At 40.9% G+C, this 21,085-nt stretch overlaps 1 protein-coding gene across 1 annotated transcript; it reads right to left on the bottom strand.

Annotated features, from left to right (window-relative positions):
* Window positions 1-11,647: 11,647 nt before the first annotated feature.
* LOC306711403 (transforming growth factor beta-3 proprotein-like) lies at window positions 11,648-20,029 on the bottom strand (the record flags this gene model as incomplete). Its single annotated transcript, XM_079180343.1, has 7 exons — window positions 11,648-11,806; window positions 12,122-12,275; window positions 12,518-12,683; window positions 12,855-12,962; window positions 13,127-13,256; window positions 15,241-15,404; window positions 19,684-20,029. 7 exons carry the CDS (start codon window positions 20,027-20,029, stop codon window positions 11,648-11,650), a joined length of 1,227 nt encoding a protein of 408 aa, XP_079036469.1.
* Between the last annotated feature and the right edge of the window lie 1,056 nt (window positions 20,030-21,085).

Below are 21,085 nucleotides of genomic sequence, written 5' to 3'. Positions count from 1 at the left end.
GTGGTTTCTGCCTACATTTACAGCACTGATGAAAGATGAATGACCGATCTGACGCACAGTAATCAGGGGAGACGGGGTGTAATTGTCAAGGCTGAAAAGAAAACCAAATCCTGCTCAAGTAATGTTGCAAATGCATGCATGGAATCGCATCCTGGTGGCAATCATAGTACACAAACACCTAAAAAAGGAAGCTTTGGGCAAAGCTAATTGCAAGTGTACAGTAAACCATGTATAAAGGTGGATTAACGAAAACAGAGGCCATGTGAAACTTTGCTGGCTAATGGCAGGTTATAAAATGTGTTGTGAAGATTACAGAGGATTAAGTCTCATCCTACCATAAACATTACTGACGCTTGAAAATTCACAGTTATATTTGCAAATGTTATGTAGACGGTGCTCAGGAAGGTTTAAAAAACAAGTATTCTTGGAATCACACTATAATATAATCTCTAAGTGACACAAAGTCTCAACTAAGGATTGAGGCGTCTGGGTATTTTGCTTGGGAAAATGAGTGTTAAATGTACAAGCAAGTAGTCAGTATTCAAAGATGGCTGCTGTTTCTTTACATTCCCATGCTGACAACAAACTGCCTGTGGTTACAATGGTGTCTCTGCAACTTCACATCACTGTAGACAAACTCCCTCTGCTGTTTTTCTTACTGTGACAAAGTGTTGCTTATCTTAAGCTGTGTATATAATGGCATATGTTTTCTTTTTGACGCCTCGCGTACAAACTAGAATTAGCAGTGCTGACACCATAAATATACTGCAGAAGAGTGCAGAGAGCCTGCCGACGTGCAAACTGAATGTACTCTGGAAACTTGTGAGCCAGTTTAGCAAATCATTCTGGAAATTAGAAGAAAAAAAAATAAATGCTAATGTCACCACAGCCCGCTAAAGCTATTCCTGCATGGTTTGGATATATATACTATTATTAGTTTTGAATATTGTTTAATTATTCTTAATTCATTCGAAATAAGCCATTTTTTGCTGTCTTTAAGCAGGTAAAATACACCCGTGTGTAGATTTTTAACAATTTAAAAAAATGAAACATGCATAGGAAAAATTAACTAGTACCCAAATAACTTTCCACTATTAAATAACCTACTACATTTTTATATGAAGACCAGTCATTATAAAAACCGAATTTTTCTGTACTCTCTCACAGCTCTGACCCAGTTACTTGTGTGCTCTGCCGTCTACATACCTGAAAGGATCACAATGTTTATATATATTTATAGTGGATTAATTAGAGTGGTCACAGGGATGAAACAGTTTTAAATCCAGTAAGACAAGAGAAGAAAAACTGGAAACCATGAAACCATTATGTATCATGGATATGAAACATGGATTCAAGTTGTATGGCCCGTAATTGGGAGTCCTACACAACCAAGTGTGTTTAAACAGGGTCTTTGTTGCTGCAACAAGTGTCTCAGTGTTTCCCATCTCTGGTGGGTGCACAGGCCCCACAACTGTCTTTGCATGAAGGGACAGAGGGGAGGAGAACGGGGGGTTTGGGTAATCATACGTTAGCTTACAGAGATTTGCAAATGTAGTTTCATGTAGTTGTCCAAAATGTCAACTAAACTTGTGTAGGCTTATATTTCCACTCCTGTGTGTCAACCAATCACTGTTGCTCCAAAAAAGACATCCAAAACCATCAAACAACTCTTAGATATCCAGCTAGCCAACAATGCTAGCAAACTAACTTCAGCTGGAAAGAAACAAACATGTCCTGCTGCTGAAGAAACGGTTGCTTTTATTGTTGATATGAGAGCTCATTCTGAGCGTGGCGTTACTGTGAGAAGAAACAGTAACTCATCAATATGCTCAGCAGGTTTGCAGTGTTCATTCGGCAAATCTGTGCTCTTGAGGTTCATGGATCCTTTTTAAATATGCCAAAGAGTAAGTGAAAACATAATGCCGTAAAAATAGAATTACTGACTTGAGAAATTAATTAAAATAGCTGAATTAGTCAATAAAGCTTCTCAAGTGGAAATGGTATTTGTTATTCCATCTTTGGAAATGTTGGGTTATCTGTTTCCCATTACACTGATTATGTTTGCGGTGCTGAAAAGATAAAACTGAATTTAGATGTTAATCCGTGTAATAAAAGAAGCATGTTAGTCACTGGGCTGGAGAAGTGGACCGTTGGACGGGCCGCAGCTTGACTACGAGGATGTTTGTTATTTGCGTTTTTGCAAACATAACAAAACGCAGCTGATCAGCTCCATCTACAGCCACAGGGAAATCGCATTGGGGTCTGCAGATGGAGGGGTGAACAGTGGTGACAGAGGAAGAGGACTTCTTGTTTTGTATGTTTACACATCCGATTTCACCATCTGGACACATTAGATTATCTGAGCGTTAGAGAACAGACAAACTGAACCAGCAGCAGTTTGTTTAGAGGCATTCGATTTCACTGGAAACACCATCATATGACAAAAGAGCACTCCTTGTGAGGCCATTTCCAGCAGGACATCAGTGACTGTTTTTAAGAGCGCAGCCTGCCAAGTCCAAATCTCATTGTGGTGTGTTGGAGCATGTAGTGGGAATGTGAGAGGGGGGCTGCATATTAGTTTTTGTTTACAGTGACGACAGGATGTGACTTGAAAACTATGCAATGTTTGTTTAAATATCATAGTGAGTTACAGATTATAGATCCTACATGCGTGAGTCGAAGGAACACTCGTACACTAGCGATTTCATCAGATTGTGCTACTGCCTGACCTATACAAACCTCCAGTGAGCCCAATAGCATCAAGGTGTAAATTATAGAGTCGAATCCAGATTGAAGGAAGCAGACGAGCTGATGCTGTGGTGGCACCTCTCTTGTAAACCCGCTGTAATATAATATGTAAAGGATTTCACTTTTTAAGTTCCTTTGCCAGGGAATAAATCCAGCAGATAATACAGACACCAAATGCTTTAAAAGGAAGATCATAGTGTAAAATACATAACATTTAGACAACTACGGTATGTCTGCCAGCAGCAGGGCTGTGCTGTTATCAGCCGCTCCAACAATAAACCTGTATGTCAACCAATACAAGTAGCTGTAGACACGTAGAATAGTGTTATTGTAGCAAAGTGGTCTGCCTCGCTGTGGGATGTGGACCCTATAAATGAAACTGCACCTTTTATTTATGACGACCCAGCCCCGAACATAGCCTCTACACACACGCACACACATATAAGTGCAAACTTTCATGGAGGATTTTAGGCCTGCTGTACATTACAGCGCACACACACACACACACACAAACACATTGTGTGAGGCAGCCTGTCGCTTATGGAGCGCTGCCAGCCAAAGCAGTCATGAGGTCTCGTGCAGATTAATGGGGAGGCACAAACCAAACATGTTTCTCATTGACTTTGTGGACGAACAGCATGTCTTTGCTTCTGCTGGTTACTCAGCAACACCAAGGCTGAAATATCTTGTTACTAATAGAAGAGTAATTACGGCGCTATTAGAGATGTACAAATTTGACTTTTTCCACTTTTGTTGAGTAATGCTGGCATTACGTTGTGTATGTTAACGGACAGAAAAGTCCAACAGTGCAGTTTTTTCTGCATCCACAGACTGAACAGTTAAGTTATTGTTAAAACTGAAAAAAACTTTTCTTCACTTGGAAAACTCCAGTGCACATTTGAGTTTGTTGCTTTTATCACACTGTACCAGACCAAAGATACTTTCTGACTCTTTTTTGATGGCTCATTATCACTGTAAGCCTGTTGTTCCACTCATTTTTTAAATGCTAAATACTCGATTGGTGTAACAGCTTAAAGCCCAACTGTGCATCTATAGTCCAACTACAGCCCAAGTTGAATGCACATGGCCCAAATTTAAATGTAGACTTTGACAATTAGGCTGGAAAAGGCATTTTACACCAACTTCAACTGCACCTGGAGAATAGCAGGCAATGCATATTATACTAGGTTTTTATTACAAAGTCGCAGAACATAAAGTGGTGAAAACCTCTGCTGTAGACACCTGTTTTAAGATTATTTTATGAAATACCTGGTTTTCATTTATTCAGCTATATTCCAAACTCTACAATATATGAAACACCTGGAGACTCTCTCCCTTCTACCATACATTAAAGCAGGGGGAGGCTGTTTGTTTTTGGCATTATTGGGTACAAATTCCACAATTACATTTCAGCACATTGTAATTCAAGCGATACCCCAGGGTAGGTAGTTTTCTGGAAAAAGCAACGAAAACACCATAATTTGAACATACAGCCCTCCTCCTGCAGCTCTCCTCTGTCCTAAACCACTACCTAACAGACATCTTCCCGATCGTGATCCTTATGCCAATATATAGCGGCAATTCTATTCCAATTACCGTCGTGTTATCTTTGCTAACTTGTTGACCATGAAAGTCCTCTGGAATGAAATACTGTGATCCGATGTTCTAGCAAGCTGCAATACCGTTTCAGAGATGGAGAGAAAATGTTGCTTATAGTTTAGTCTCCTGCTAACCGTAGCTAAACTGTGAGAGACACGGAGAGAACGTTATACTTGCCCCGAGCTACTGCTTTGAGCAGCAGGCTAAACTATTAGCAACATTTTCTGTCCTTCTCTTGAAATGCTTTGCCCATATTGCCAGACTCTTTTTTTGGGTTGCTATGCAGAGTAGGCAGATGTTGCCAACGCTGGCATAGCAACTTTTCCTGCAGGACATTCCGCCATTGAATGACACTTTCACCGTCTGAAAGGACGAGCATGCACATCTGTGTAGAACAGTTGTTGGTATTTCCTTTCTTTTGTATGTTTTATCTGTTTAATGCATGCATGTACTTTGTTCTCCAAGATACAAACTTATTTCTTCATACAATATTTGAAAAAGACAAAGAACATTAACATAAGCAACATATAATGCATAAATCCAAAGGCAGTAGGCTTGTTGGTATTTCCAGTATTTACCTAAAGTTTCAGGTGATTAAACACTAAAAAAACCACATTATTATTATTATCATAATCCATTTCTACCAATAGATCGCGCACTGTTCCTTTAATGCAAGGTTGCATGATGCAAGTGTGTTCAAGAAAGCCTTTATTTTCAGCATTTCATACATCTGCTGGGGCCTCTCTTGCAGCTTATTGACTCGGTGACTTTTGCGCTTTGCGTTCCTTAGCCTTTATCCAAGGGGCATAAATCTCTTGTTCTTCGTGGAGAGACAGCTGCAGAGCTATTTTCACCAGTTTGATCCCGAGTTACTGTGAGAACATACAGTATGCCCAGACAGGCAGAAAGATAATAAACTTAGCAAAACCACTTAAGTCCTCATTTTGGAGCTTGTGCAGGAGAAAGCGCCCTGCTGACACGGTCTCCATTACCTGTTTGAGTGGAGGCAGCTGCATAGGAGGCTGTTAAGGATATGACTTCCCTCATCAATCTGCTTTGCACTTCTGGGATGAGGATGGAGGAGAAAGCCGGTGTAACCATTGCCTAGAGGGTAATCTGACGAGAATTACCGCTCAGGTGTCCACATGATTTAAGATTCTCTTTTTCTCACAAGCCCTATATGTCCATGTGTGAGCATAGAATCCCTCCAGTCCAGCTGAACACACACACAGGATGCTTTAAATGCCACACAGCCGTCCTGCTTTATCCTCAGTCCTCATGTTTCTCTGAGGGTTTATATAGCGGCGGGTGAAGCATCAGGGCCTATAACTTGATGTAAATGGAGAAGGTGTTTACAGCTACGGAGACAAAATAAATGAGCTAGAGGAAACCTAAACCCTGCTGTTGGCAGTGTTACACAGATTCTTTAAACAAAGGAGTCCTTTTTATTGTTTTATTGTCACGATGTTGTGCAGTTTGACTGTTTGTATATGTGACCATGTCTTCCTGGTGGTCACATGATGAGTATCAACATTCTTTATAGAGTTATTGTTTAAAGATTGAAAGCCGTTAAAGGATAATATTGTATTTTTGATGTAATGTCGTAAAAAGATGCAAATTAAAGCAAGACTTTTGCTGAACAGTCACACGACCCTGACAAATAACATTTATATATGACTTTACTTATATGAAAGGCAGGACTGTGACACCGGAGAGTGGGATTCACAGTCTGCACACCACATGTAGTCAGTCTTTGCATGAGGTTAAGTTTAGATCCTAGTAAGTCTTGACTTTCTTTTTAATCAAGATCACAATCTTTGCTGAGTGTTGAGTGCCTTACATAACCATAAAAACATTGTTAGCAGACATTGTATTCTTACAATGTTGGTTTTTTACATGTATTCATCTTTTTTTTATTTCCAGTGGGCGAACGGATTGTAACGTAAAACTGAGACCTTCCCCGACTCGGTTGCCTATAACAGCCTGGAGACTGATTTCTGTGTAAAGGACTAAAATCTGTGATCTAATTATGTAATTTGGTGTTTGTAATACAGCAACATTTCTGTCTTAAGTTTGCTAACATTAACCACCATAAACTGCTGGTCACACCAGACCAAGTAAGGCTGTAGCGACAACACCCCTAAGAAAAGGAAATTCAGTTTGAGAGACAGATTATTGCGTTTAAAGGCATCGGACGCCACAAAGGTAAACAGTAGATACAAAGTTAATCCACCAGAAATGTGCACCTGCATGTATTTGATTGGCCAACACAGTGCCTTATCAGATGAAGTCCTGTTTTGGTGCAGCAAAAGCTGAGCCGGATTTGTCGTTTTGGGTGGATGACCCTGCATTTCTTTGGGGGAGCCCCCCTGCATTGGCACCCCCCGCTGTCACTGGACTGGCTCTATTTAAAAATTAGGAAACATTTTTTTTTTTATGCTTGGCTTAAGTTGTTCTGAGTTAGCGGTGGTCCCTCTTAGTCGACAAAGATTTTATGCTTTTTTTCATGCTGAATGACTTATTTCAAATAAACTAATGAGCACATCTCCGGTAAACACAAGATGTGAAGTCAACTAAGTCAACTAAGAAAGTCCTTAGTCGAGGACATCACTAGTCTGAATGTGGCTGTTGAACTGAGGAAGGCTGCTTTGTGTTGAATACCTTTTGATTAGACTCAAGATTGAAGAATGTTTTTCAGCTATTTCAAAAGTGACATTGTGTGTGTAAGGGCCACGGTTTTGCCTTTCTAGCATTTCTAACCTCTCTACGTCTTAACCATTAGCTCTTTACTCTACGTCATTCAAACTGGCGAGCTTGGCTTGTTTCTTCTCGGACTAATTCATTTTACATGTTGTCGTATCCTGATTTAAAGGGTGTGCAAATGATAATCTCACAGGGTCTGTCTCTCTCCCTTTCTCTCACAGTCTCTATTTTCCCTCCCTCCGGCCACGTGCGCGCTCCATCCCTCTCTCACGGAAACACACACTCTTCTGTAATATAATGCTGTAGTTTGATCCAGACCTCCCATTCATTTGTTTAGCTATAAAGGTCTATGAAGTTGATATGTGTTTACATATTTGTTCACCCCTTCACTCTTTTCCAGTAACTATGGCTGCTGGCTTGACTTGGCTTGTGTGTGTGTGTGTGTGTGTGTGTGTGTGTGTGTGTGTGTGTGTGTGTGTGTGTGTGTGTGTTATCCCAATTGCTGAATTACACAACTCTTTCCACCCTGGGGCCTGAGAACTGGTCTGATGTGACCTGATGATTTTATTGCAGCAACAGTCCTTTTTTCAGGTCTCTCTTTCTCTCTCTCTCGCTCTGTCTCACACACACACACACACTCTTACTTTCCCTCTCTGTGTCTGTCTCTCACCTCCCCCTCTCAATTTCTTTTTCTCCCTCTACATCTGTTAATCTGCTCAGGGAATAGCAGCAGACACAGTTTTCCAAACCTCTGTGCATTTACGTGTCATGCAATTCATCATTGGTAAGTCTTGGAAGAGCCCAAGTTCTGAGAAAGTCCGACTACAACCCAGAAACGGACCCTGAACTCCAATCAGATTACGGCTCATCCAGTAGCTGGGAGCTGGAAATAGCTTTATTGCAGGTTTGGGGTTGAGGTGGTTCAGCATGCCCCCGGAAAAAAAGGTCCTTATCTGCATCTTCAAATCATTCTTTGGTGCTATAAATAAAAAGCCCAGACTCAGCAGAAAGATGAATGCAATGAAAGAAGAGGAGATGAGATTGCTCGCTGTGGTTCTTTTCGAGTGGCGCAACTTGTGAATGTTGTTTTGCTTCGCGTGCACCCTTGATACATCTAAAAACGGAATATTAATATTAACCACTGTGTCTCACATTTGACAAACATGTCTCATCACTGCAACATAAGCTTCGCTGTGTGTCTCTCCCGGTGAGCCTCTCACTGCCTGTGTGGTGTTTTTGCTGAAAATTGTGGCGAGTTGCTTCATGAGCCAAAATGACTCCTTGCACGAACTGAAAGACACAAGCCAAGCTCCTGCCTTTGTTAGGAAAGGCCTTGCCATCGCTAACCCCTCAGCCTGCTTCCATTACACCGACATGGGAGAAGATACTCTGGAAGAATCAGCTGTATCATTTTACTCTTGCTGGGAGTCCACCTAGTGAACAACCGCCCCATTTTTGGTTGCATTTGCTGACTTGAAGACGTAAACAGTGAAATGAAGTCGCAGAGCAGTTATATGATGTTAAACCGACGAGAACATTGCTGTGTTTTATTGCTGGACGTTTTTAACAGGGACAAATGGTGAACGTAAATGTACGAAAATGGCATGACTTCTGCTGGCTTCTGCTGAAGGTTAAAAGTCAATCATGCATGGGGCACGGCTGCTCTTTACCAGTAATGTGTGTTTGTTAGTACAAGGCTGTCTGCAAAGCCATTAAAGCCCAACCCCTGTTTTTAGACCTCGTCATGCCCTCCGGTCTTTGTGTTTTCATCATGGTTCATCTCTGATTGATTGTGACAGGGAACAATAACGGGCACACAGAGAAAGGGAATTCTCTCTGGCTACTTGTCAGTCCATATTAGCTCAAAACACCCCCGACCCCCCCCCTCCAAAATCTGTGCGACTGATTGCCAGTTCAGTAGAGAAAATGACATAAGCATGCTGCCAGCACCCTTAATAAGGGCTTCATAAGGCTTTATTAGTGGTTAATAAAATATTTAGTAATGATATATAGACCAATAATAAGCTGTTAATAAGAACAACATTTGAGTTAGTGTTAGGCAGGACCACGCTGCTTTTCCCTTTCATTAAGGTCAATGCATCTAACATAAGCCATCAATTCTGCAGCTATAAATAATAAAATGAGTTACTCACTTTCAAAATATATCAACAAGTTTGCAGTTTTTATGTTAGTAATTCATAAATAAACGTGCAATGGATTTACCTTTCTAGTAAAACATTGATTCAGTTTTAAATGTTAATATGTTAGGAAATAATAAATTTACTTTGGTCCAGATATTCTGCAGCTCTTTACCAAAGGTCAAAGGGTCCATTGGAGTGGTCTCCCTGATGAATTAAAGGGTGTTATCAAAGTGGTACCGAATGTAAAATACGTTTCTCAGTTTAACGTGTGATTTAGAATTCATGAACTAAAGAACATAAGGTGATGTCGGCACATTAATATGTACTGAAAATAAAAGTAATTGCTTTTTGCCTGGGAAAGGTCTCAAGCAACAATTCCAGAGAAAGAGACGTTGAATTTATTACTCTGCTTAAAAAAAAAAAAAAAAGCCTGCAGGAAACAGGTGGGGCTGGTGAGATTCAAGTAAGAAAAATTGTGTTCATATTGGAACCAAAGCGTTATGAAAAAATAGCATTTTAAATGGCATTTCAACATGGCAGACAAGACCATCATTTCCTAATTTGGAGTTAAATGTTTTTACAGATCTATTACATTTGATTATCTACTAAATGCAATGCAAAGCTGGAGTGATTCTGGAGACTTAAAAAGGGCTCATACAGATTTAGCATTTTGTGTTTTTAATAACAATCACGATCAACAAGTCAATCAAACAATATTACTGCAAAAAAAACTCATCTAAATGTCACCTAAAGGACCCTGACTGGGCGAATGTCAAAAAGTACAGGGATTCAGAAGCGTTCTCCTGTCTCTAATGAGATCTAACTGTACATCCAGCCACTGTCATGTAAGGACTTTTCCCCCTCCCTTATTCATTTTTTCTTGTTCCATTAGGGCTTCACACTGTAAAGGAGCACCAAAACAAACAGAGACAGAGCAGAGGGAATGAAAGACTGCAGTGTTTTTGGGAACTACACACGCGATTCCTTGTCAGCTGGCTGGAGTGACTGGTGACGGGTGACGGGTGAGTTGATAGGAGAGCAAAGGAGTTCACTGCATTTACAATGACACGACATTTGCAATTATTGCTGGAGAAAAGTGCTCTGATTTCACTTTCTGGGGATAGTCCCCTTTTAACACAATAAGACTTACGTCAAACATATACTGGATCACATACAACAAGTCAAACTAATTAGTACATGGACAAAAATCACAAGGAAATGTAACAGTACCCTTAGTTTAATATAAAAGTGTTTCCACCGATGGAGATAATGTTGATTTTTGTCCCAGTTAATGAAACAATCCCTATATGACAAGTTGCATAACAGACCGAATCTGCCATTTATGAAAAAGAAATCCCATAAAAATACTGTTGCGTAACACATGTTCCAGTATATTCTTTGATGTCCATAAATAATTTGAACCTGTTAGAGATGAAAACTTCCAGTGAATGGCAGTGTGCTCATGGCTTGTATCCATCACAGTTCAGTTCTTCGCTTCCATACAGGTCCCCTCCTCCTCTTCTTCTTCTTCTTCTTCTTCTTCTTCTTCTTCTTCTTCTTCTTCTTCTTCTTCTTCTTCTTCTTTTTCTTTTTCTTCTTCTTCTTCTTCTGTCCATTCTATCAGATGCACCGCAAATACAAAAAAAGAAGGCCATTACTACTGGCTGGCCAAAAAAAAAAAAAAGAAAGTTTGGCTCAACTTCTTTGTTCATTCACTTTCCATTGCAAATCCAGCAGGCATTCTCTCAGCTCTCCTGCTCCCTGACCACAGCTATGGCTTTGGATACAGCAGCAAGTCTGTCCTTTCTCCTTTTGTGTTTGAAGATAGTGTCCACGGTTTGAAGGGAAGGGAACCTAAGACAAGGTGAAGGTATAAAATCCACTCTGAAAGGACCCTTCCATTGTTCAGTAGAGCACAATCTATATTTGTGACTATTGACAATATCACCCCACGGCTAGAGACGGGAAAACTGCTCTACTGACAATTTAGAGATTAGAACTTTGTGGCTTATTGGAAAATAAACCACGTAAGTCTCGTTCATTCATTGTACTTGAAGCACCTGCCGATTTGTTTGGACAGTTTAAATGTGTACAGGGCTCTCTGCAATCTAGCTTTAGGAGTGTGTTATCGACCTTCACAAATCTAGAGGGAAATATTTCAAGAGCATGCTTTGATTGCAAGATGACGTTTGGTTTGGATTTTTTAAAGATGAAAATAACTATTTGTCATCCAGAGCGGGAGCGGTGGGGAAAAAAAATGATGACCTCATGTTTTTAGGAGAAATCTGCATCCTTACAAAAATGTGTGACCTCCAGAGTGATGTTCAGATCCAGGCCAGGAGAACACAGGGTCAGGTAAAGTATTTGTCACAGCTAAGAGTCCAAAAGTCATCGAGCATGGGTTTTCGTCAGTACCTAGTAAAATCCTGCCGTGCTACCTCGCCATTCACGTCTTCTCAGCTACACTTGCAAGACTTGACGATCATGTTGGAGAGCTGCTCCACTACGGGGGTCCGTCCAGAGTAGTAGAGTATAGTGAGGGGTTCCAGGTCTTTAGGGACACAGCAGGGGGAGGCCGATGCCTCGGGATTCAGAGTGTTGTACAGGCTCAGCAGCTATTGGAAAGCACACAGGAGAGATTGTATTATATTCATAATCTCATGAGGGATTTAGTCTTGATAATAAGCTTGCTAGTTTAAATCAGTGCGATAGCTCGACTATGAGTATCTGTAAATAATGCGAGACATTCATCATGGAGACTTATTGATGACTAAATAAACAATTTGGCAAATTCTTATAAGCTTTTTACACATTTTCTGGGAGATTGAGGTCTACAAAATGCTGTCTGCTAATCTAAAAGTGTTTGCTGGACACACAGTGGTGTTCAAACTCAACAATGTAGTGCATGTGTGTGTTCAGGTGCTTCTTACCGAGCTGTGTGTTGTATCCGAGCTCCTCAGGTAAGGGCAGGGCCCGGAGCAGTAGTTGGCATCGTAACCACTGGGCTCATGGATCCACTTCCAGTCCAAGTCACGACGGAAATCAATGTGGAGCCGGCGAACGCAGCAGCTCTCCTCCGTGTTTCTGCAATGACGATGCACAGCAGTAGTTAAATTAGCCGCCAAATCAAGTTTTGTAACGGTGCTCCTAATATTAAATATCTTCTTTTGGGATATTATAATGTGTATGTATAAGCTGATGCATATGACATTAATAAGCACAAGCTTTTCACAATAGTGTGATTAAGAAACGTAAAGGATTTGACCCAAAGACTAGATGTACTAACATTGTACACTATTGCTAAAGATCATTCATGTATCCCTTACGAGAAACAGTAGTTTGTGTCCAGCGCTCTCTTGCGTCGGCGTGTGGACTGAGTGTCCAGGCGGTGGGGTGGGATCATCATGAGGATCAGGTGAGGCAGGTACTGGTCCTTTCTCTTCTTCAGCTGATCCAGATCCCAGCGACTGTGCTCGTCGTCTCCATCCACACCTTGATTATAGACACGATGCACTTAAACCAACTATTTCTTTTGTAATTTCCGTCAACCTGAGCATACAATTGGCAAAGTTATCACCTATGAAGCTGTCATCCCTGTCATTCTTTTACACAATGTACACCTGGCATACATAACTATATGACAAAATGTTGTCGAAAGCCTACCTTTAAACTTCACCTCCAGCACCTCATTCTCATTGTCAATGATGTCACCGTTTGGGTTGAATGTGTGACAGGGACAGTGCACACTGATTTCCAAACCCAGATTAGTTCCTGGTAGCACACAATGGAAAAGAGTATTTCTAAAAAGAAGCCCAAGTTAACAGTCTCCCTCTTTAAAATCCAATGCTTACTTGCTCACATTTCTGAGGTCAAACATGTGATGATCATTAGAAAATAATCATAGCTTTTAGAGACAACAAAGGACACAGTCTTACCTCTGTTCACCAGCCATTCCCGCACTGTTTCAGTCACATCGAAGGAGACCCACTCTGAAGTACCTTTGGTCGGCACGTTCTTGGCTGCAAGGTAGCGTTGTTTCCTGATGTGTTCGTTTGGCCTTACAATCTGCAGAGCGATAATAATAACGGTCACTCTTAAAAGGTTCTCTCTCTCAATAGTGAAACAGCTTCAACAAAATAACACGTAGAATAGAGCGGACACAGGGGAGGACGTCTTTACGAGAAGAAGCTCTAATTCGTCATACTCATGATTGTTGTTTTAGTTATCCACTTGTAATGAATCATGCTATGAGCTAAGATGTGATTACTGGAGCATGCAAACAGATGGTAGGAGGGGGAAAAAAAGTTTATGAAATTGCAGCATGTGACATTAGACTCAATTAGGTGATTAAACAAGACTTAAGCTACACGATCAGCGGTAAATTCGCTCTGCACTGGCTGGCTGAAGCTCTACTTTAGGCGTGGCACACCTCTTAACATTGCCACCGAGTGTTGTACTCAAAGTTCAAATTATTTCAACGTTGAACTTGTTTTCAGCTGACCTTTCGAAGCGCAGCCAGTGAGATAACATCTGTGTGTGACGTAGCCACTTTTACGTATACGTATACCTCATTTTCACCACCAGTGCTTTGAGGTAAATAAATGCGATGATCAGCCTGCTAACATGCTCATAATACTAATGCTAACATGCTAATGTTAAGCAAGTATGTTTACCATGTTCCCCATCTTAGCTTAGCATGTTAACAGACTGTACAAATGTGACCCAACGCCGATAATTATTGATGCTTCTCTTATAAATAATTTTTTTATGTAGGGTATAGTTAGTTTATCAAAGCTTGTTTGCTGAAATTAACTGACTGCTGTGGGAGGACACGTGGTTGTAGAAGACAGTGATATTTAATAATACAGTAAATTAGTGTGCCATGAGACCAAAACAATAATCTAAAAGTAAAAAAAAAGTTGTGTAGAGCTTCAGCGTTGGATGTTAATTTGTCACTGCAAGCGACCTCTTTTTCGTATTACCCCTAGTTCTTTTATTTTTCCACAGTATGAAAATGTTGATATATTGCCATCATGATGTGTCCAGTCCGGGTTAAAAAGGTAGTTGTGGTTGTTTCGTTTGTACAGTGGGAGCACCTAATGTAACTATTAAGTAGCGTTAACGCAATGGTAAATTACTAGTCCAGCCCCTGACTTGTCTCTGGAGTAAAACAGTACAAATGTACACACTTAAGCTTTCCATGAAGAAAGTGTGAACAAATAAAATGTCTCAGGAAATCTCACTCGAGTATGACCCTTGTCGACTCTCTTCAGTATTCCTCTCCCTTGTGTAACACTGGCCACCAGATTAACCGCTTCTGCAATTACAGACTTGGTAGCCACCAACCAATCGTCTATGAAATGTGGTTTAGTCTTCACGTTTGGCACAAATGTTGGTGTTGAGTTGATTGTTGGCAGTTGCCTATATCATGTGGTTGGTAATATTGCCCTTTTGGGTCTGTCATGACATCACTCCTGACCAGAGTATCTGTGTATGGTGGTTTTTAATTTTATTTCAATAAATTGCTTTATATTGAGTCGTTAATGCCAAGGACATTACAACCAAAGATCAGGGACCTGATGACGTTGACTTACTGCAGAGTGTGTTGCATCATCACAATCAGCAGACCAAAGCCCCTTTTTAACCGCCTAATAAACTTTGCCTACTGTTTTAGGGACTAAAGAATAAAGACCTCTACATAACCAAAAGGAGGACTGCATTAGATCTGGGCTGCCAGCGCTGCACTAACAGTACCCCTGTCACGGTTCTGCTAACATTCTGCAGGCCTGTTCTTTTGATTTTTTGCTTTTGGTCTGGCTGTTACCCATGCATGCCTGAAACCATAATCTAGTTTTTGTTGTTTCCCTTTGTCAATTAGGGCCTGAAATCATGTTGTGGAGAACAACTAACCAGCTTATGTAAGATATGTTCTTAACAATTTGACCCATCTAATAACAAAGAAAAGAGGCTTTGAAGCTCCTTGTTGCCTTGACCGTGAACTTTGCCTCTGATCCTGGTAGAAGGACAAGGAAACGGTACCTTTACGCACCTGGTAGAGCTCAATCCGCTGTTCATTCCTCTTGGAACTTGAGTTTGGCACCCTCAGAGCTCGAAACTCTGCTCTGAAGAGGTTGGTTGAGTTCCTCTCCATGGCGGAGACGTTGAAGCGGAAAACCTTAGAGGTGATGCCTTTTGGGCAGTAGAGCAGATCGTCTGGATCAAAGGAATAAAATAAAAGTTTTGTAAGAGAACAGGCTTGGAAATTCGTATCAAGTTCTGATGCAATACAAGCAGTTTATGTCCGAACACGGACCTCGAATGGTACATGACCTCTGGGCAAACATAATCACAGATACTTGTATTCTGATCTCCTTCATACTGAATTGTTTAACTGAAAAGACTTCCAGTAGGCCTTTTGTCACAGCAGATAATTTGACTTGTCATAGTAGGAAAAACTGGCTCTGTTATATTAAAGAGTCCCAGTAAGTCATTACAGTGTGACAGTGAACCAGTATGCACAAAACCACGACCCTGAAACAGAAGCAGCTAAATGGAATTCAGCCATCATTCGTTTTATTATTTAAACCTGTGCATTTTCTCTTTTGGTAAGATGCCGTACAAAACCAAAATGTTCTTATGAACAAGTTGTTGGCACCATAAAAACTAAATTATACCTCTAAACACTCATGTCTGCAGCTGACATTAAGGCTGTGAATGTTCAACATTCGAAAAGTTAACAGGGCTGCAACTATTGATTAATCAGCCAATTATTTTCTCTATTATTCATCTAATCGCTTCGTCAATCACAAAAGTATAGTGACGAAAATGCCTCTCCAAAAAGTATCCAAATTTTCTCAAGCCCAAGAGTTTGTTTTATCTGACGAACACTACAAAGTACATAACACCAAAAAATACAAATTTTACTAAATAAGAAGACAAGGGAAAACAGCAAATCCATACAATTGAGGAGCTCATACTTGAACGATTAATTGGTCATCACAATATGTTTCAATCGATTGCCTAATTGATTATTGACCGCTTGTTTTGAGTTCTATATAATAACACTCACTGTTTCAGCCTGTCTCCATCCACAACACAATTTTTCACTTTTCTAGCTGAGTGAGGGAGGAGTGGGTTGGGCGAGGGGGTTTCTTTGGATCAAACTTGTATCCGCTTGATGCCAGAGTAATGTCAGTGGAGCTCCAAAGAGGTGCTGTACTCTGTTAACTGAGTTGGCAGTAAATGTAATAATTTCAAACTGTAGATGGCAATGAAATGGGTACTTTTTTCATTTTTTTATATATATATATATATCATATTGCTTCAGAAATAAAGCTATACTTTAGTATGAAATTAATGGCTTGGATTTACAGTAAATGTTTTCTTAATATGCTAGAAGACTCATAAACCCATTCACACCTAAAATATGATGTTGGGTTTACTGACTCTTTCATGGCTGGCACTAAGTTTATCAGCCCACAGCGAATGATTGGTGTGGTTGCTTGCCTTATCAAAATTCCTCAGCGTTTCTCGAACACATTTTGTCTATATTTGGTGGAAATAAAAATGTTGTAATTGAAGTAGCAATATTATTGAGCTTAGTATGACTTCACCGCCCTGGTATCTGCGTATCACAAACCCTGCTATCCTCGGCCACACTGACAACTTTTTGGACCCAAACCCCCTTTCTGACCATGATGACTTCTCCACAACTCAACCTCAGTCATTGACATATGCCAGATTCTGTACGCGTACCATGCTATAAAAGGAAATCTTTCCGATGATTGCAGTCCAGCCTCTCAATGTAGTAATTTGCCAGTCTTCCAACAGCTTTCTGCTTCATTTGCACCTGTCACAGATTTGTTTTGGTTCACAGAGCTGCCTCAGATCCACCAAAGGTCAACAGTTTACCTTCAAAAACCATCAAAAAGTGAGTGTGTGTTTGCCCACATTAACCGAGGGAAAGAGAGTGATATCACTGGCCACGAGTCAAAACTTTATTCCACAAAGCCAGGCTTCTGGTCCTGTTATACCACAAGGGGCAACACACTTAGGGGGCTGTGTCTATTTGGGGAAATGCACCAATTTGCTTTCTTGCTGAGAGTTGGGCGAGAACATTGATACCACTCTCATGTGTGTAAAATAAATATGAAGCTACAGCCATCAGCCACTTATGGCAAACATGATGAAGATGCAGAATATTTAGAAATGTAATATATTTTTTTATATATATATATATTTACTATATGTAACTTCTGTATTTCATCCATAATATATTGTGTTAATCTGCCGGTCATTTAACTGAAGAACGTCGTCCCTCCCGGAGTAGAGTGAGAGTTAAGCACAGTGAATCTATAAAACTGTTCATCTTGCTCCAGCATATGAAAATCACATTAACCAGCTCAGAGAGTAGGCTCAGTGTATGGATGTGGATATACAGGGTATTGACAAAAATGTTTCCAAGTATGACATCATGTTGGACACATTAAAAACACTCTGCCATGCCAATACCACAGTTTTAAGAATATTATTAGCTTGTTGACATTTTAAGTATCTGAGTGCACACTTCCGCCTGTTCAGCACTTATGCTGTTATATTGACTCTCTGCCTTTTTACATCTGTCTTTCCGCTAATCACATCAAACTCAGGCATAAAGAACATAACATTACGTCGAAAAAAAGAAACTCTGATCTTCGTCCAACTGTACGTGTATGTTATGGTGTCTTGCATCATGAAGTTAATCTGTGGCTCTGAATCCAGCAATGAAACCACCACGCCAACGCAAGGCACCTACCGCCTGCCGCTTTTGTCAAAAACATTTTGCCAGATTCGAAACAGAACATTGCTGAGGGAAAATAGGTCTTTTGAGAAACACCTGTTGATTTCAAAGGGACTGTGATGCAATGGTCTTGGCTTTGCTCTAGACAATGAGGCCCTCTTTGGCTCCTACACACGCACAGCATTTATCCTATTCTACTTTCTCTGTAATCCAAACTCAGTCGGCCCACATGCTGTATGAATCTCCCTCAAGTGCTGACACATGTCCCTCTCAGCAAAAGTTTTCCACTCATAGCTTTTGTTTCTATAAAGGAAATGGCTGCGCCGAATACTGGGTTAGCACAAATCGCTTGAAATAAAAACAATGTGAGCTGAACAGGACTTTACTGATAATCTCAACAAATATTTCACCAACAAAATAAAGCTCTCATTATTAACCAAGCAGTGAAATGTTACCTACAGTAGAGGCAAAAACAATGACGGCACAGTGGAATCATTCCGGTTTTAGGGGGACGGATGCCGGCTCGGTTTCACACTCAATTTAGCAAAGTTAAACCTGAGCAGTGCAGTAAGTGATCTCATGCTCATGGGCCACCCGTGTGGGTAATTCACTGGCCAAGACAGGAAGTGGGGTCTTTTTAAGCTCCGTCTAAATGATGTGTCGTTGAATGCGAGGGCTTCATGGGACCACTGTACAGACCGACAGAGAGAGGGATGCCTCTATCCAGACTAACGGGGAGGTGCCCCCATCAGCTAACTTTTCCTGTCCACCTCAGTTCACTTTTCCTACTTCTTCTCCTAAAGGCATCCCCATCCGCCTGGGCAGATGTCCCTCTCATTTGGGCCTGACGGGAAAGGAAGTGGGAACATCTGGGGAGAAGGACAGAATCCATGGAGGGAAAAAAAAACGAGAGGAGGAAGAGTGGAGTCAGGAGTAGGAGGAGAGTGACTTTCCTGGAACACTTGGTGCAGAGTTGAAACAGGTTGGTGAGCACTGCAGTAACAAAGCACATCGTCCAAGTGCACAGCTAGTTCACCGTTCAGTTTTACAAAACATAAAAGAGCTCTGAGAATTTTAGTTCTTTTACAAAACTGTTGAGTCACAAATATTACATAATAAAGTCCCCCATCCACTCAGAAATATGTTTTGCTTCACTTGGATGTTTGAGCTTCACTGTACAGAATGATATTTGTGCAGTTTTCACATTCATCAAGTCTAATTATTACACGCATACCTGCATGTCGATTATGTGACATCACAAATAGTCAGGAAGTCCATCTGTGGTCCAGTGTGATGTGGCAACTTGATGCCTCCAGCACACATACACTGAGAATGGACTTTACATTGAAGTAGGAAACATCTTGTGGCCAGCAGGTTAACTTTAGAACTAGACTATTTCCTTATTTATAGATTGTGAATTTTATTTTAATTGTGTGATTATTAAAATGGGTAATTGAACTTTAAGTGGGGAAGCCCTATCTGGCACAAATCATTTTACACTTTATTGTGCAGCAGACTAAAAACTCAGCGACAAAGAGTTGCTGAGTTACAAGCTTTTAATACTGCAGATATTTAGCTGCTGAAGTTTTGAGATTCCGTCTAGCTGGCTCGGGCTTTAGGCGTGCACTCTTCATTTGGTGCGTAATTACGCACTACGGACCCGTGGATATACTGGCATTTAAACAAGACAGCAATATAAACTGTAACACTTACTGCTTTCTGGCGGTCCGTAGACCATGTTGAATTTGTATATCTCTTTGGCATAGTACTCTGTCTCTGTGTTGTCCTGACCGCAGCTTTGCTGCCGATCCCTCCTGAGCTCCTCCAGTAGCTCCTTGGTGCTGTTGTACAACGCTTGGATTTGATAAGGGATTTTACTCGGTCCGAGAGAGTGCGGAGGACTGGTCAGTCGGAGTTTGCTCAAAATCTGACCTCGTATCGCCTCGACCCTCTTTCTTTTCACATGATCGATGTCCACGGTGGCACAAGTCGACAGAGATGAGCTCAAAGTTGCGCAGTTGAGGAGGAGGACAAACAGTAAAGCCTTGCCCAGATGCATCTTTCTCTCTGCATTTGGTTCGCTCGGTAGTTGAAATGCGCAGATTCAGAGGCGAGGACTGCCGAGGTCAGTGTCAAACCCTGCTGTTGTTTCTTTTAACTTCGTTATGAACTATATGATGAAAAACTCCTCACTTGATTAGTTTTCTTGTGGCAGTCCCCTTTTCGTTATCAGCAGAAATCCAAGTGTGTGTTCGCCCATGAGACATTACTCAATTCAAAGTCCCGAACAACAGAAACTGTAAAAATGTATCCGGCACAAACACATCTGTAGAAACAAACTTTTCTTTTGCATTCTTGTGCTCAATCCAGTAGATTCAAGTCGTCCCACAGCTTGGCACGTTTCTCCTCTTTCTGTCTCATTAAGATCGCGTGCCTCTTTATTGTCTGTGCGGAGGCAGACCGCAGTCTGTCAGGTTAACGAGGTATATGCGACTTTTGAGCGGTCGGTACGGCCTCACGTGTTTTATACCGCTCGTTTCTGACGTTTGATGGAGGAGGGACCGCAGGCACCCGGTGGAGCCCAAATCATAACAGCGCTCACTGCGATGCATCACGCATCAACTAATAAACATGTAAAATAGTTTTTTTTTCTCTCACCACGACAATCTTATGAGCGGTTGTATGAAGTTGGAAAGTTTTGGCCTGAATATTCTCGCCAGGTTTCTCTTACTTAAGGCATCTGAAGTGGAGTAAATATGGTGTCGGTCTATCTTGGTCCACCGTTATTGAATTGTAATGTGTTTTAATATCATTAGGGATCTTTAAGGCTTCTCCAGATCAACTGATGTTTTTTCTGGTTGTGCATCACACTGTAGCCTGGGTCGTGCTCCCTCTAGTGGCAAATTACTTTCGGTGATTCGGATATTATATTTCCCCTCTCAGAGTCTTAAGATATTGCATATTTATACCCTTTTTTTCGGGCGACAGTATGTTAAGATGTTTATTCTCTTCTGAATCATAAAAGCTCCATGTTTGCTTCTGATGATTGCCCTCCAACAGCCTGATTCAAGGTCAGTTGTTTAAAGGCAAATGTAGACCAGCACAACAATCAAAT

Source organism: Pholis gunnellus (genome assembly GCF_910591455.1).
Source record: "Pholis gunnellus genome assembly, chromosome: 19".
Classification (NCBI taxonomy): Eukaryota; Metazoa; Chordata; class Actinopteri; order Perciformes; family Pholidae; genus Pholis; species Pholis gunnellus.
The sequence above is the reverse complement of the archived record's forward strand: the minus strand, read 5'-3'. Positions and strand labels throughout refer to the sequence as shown.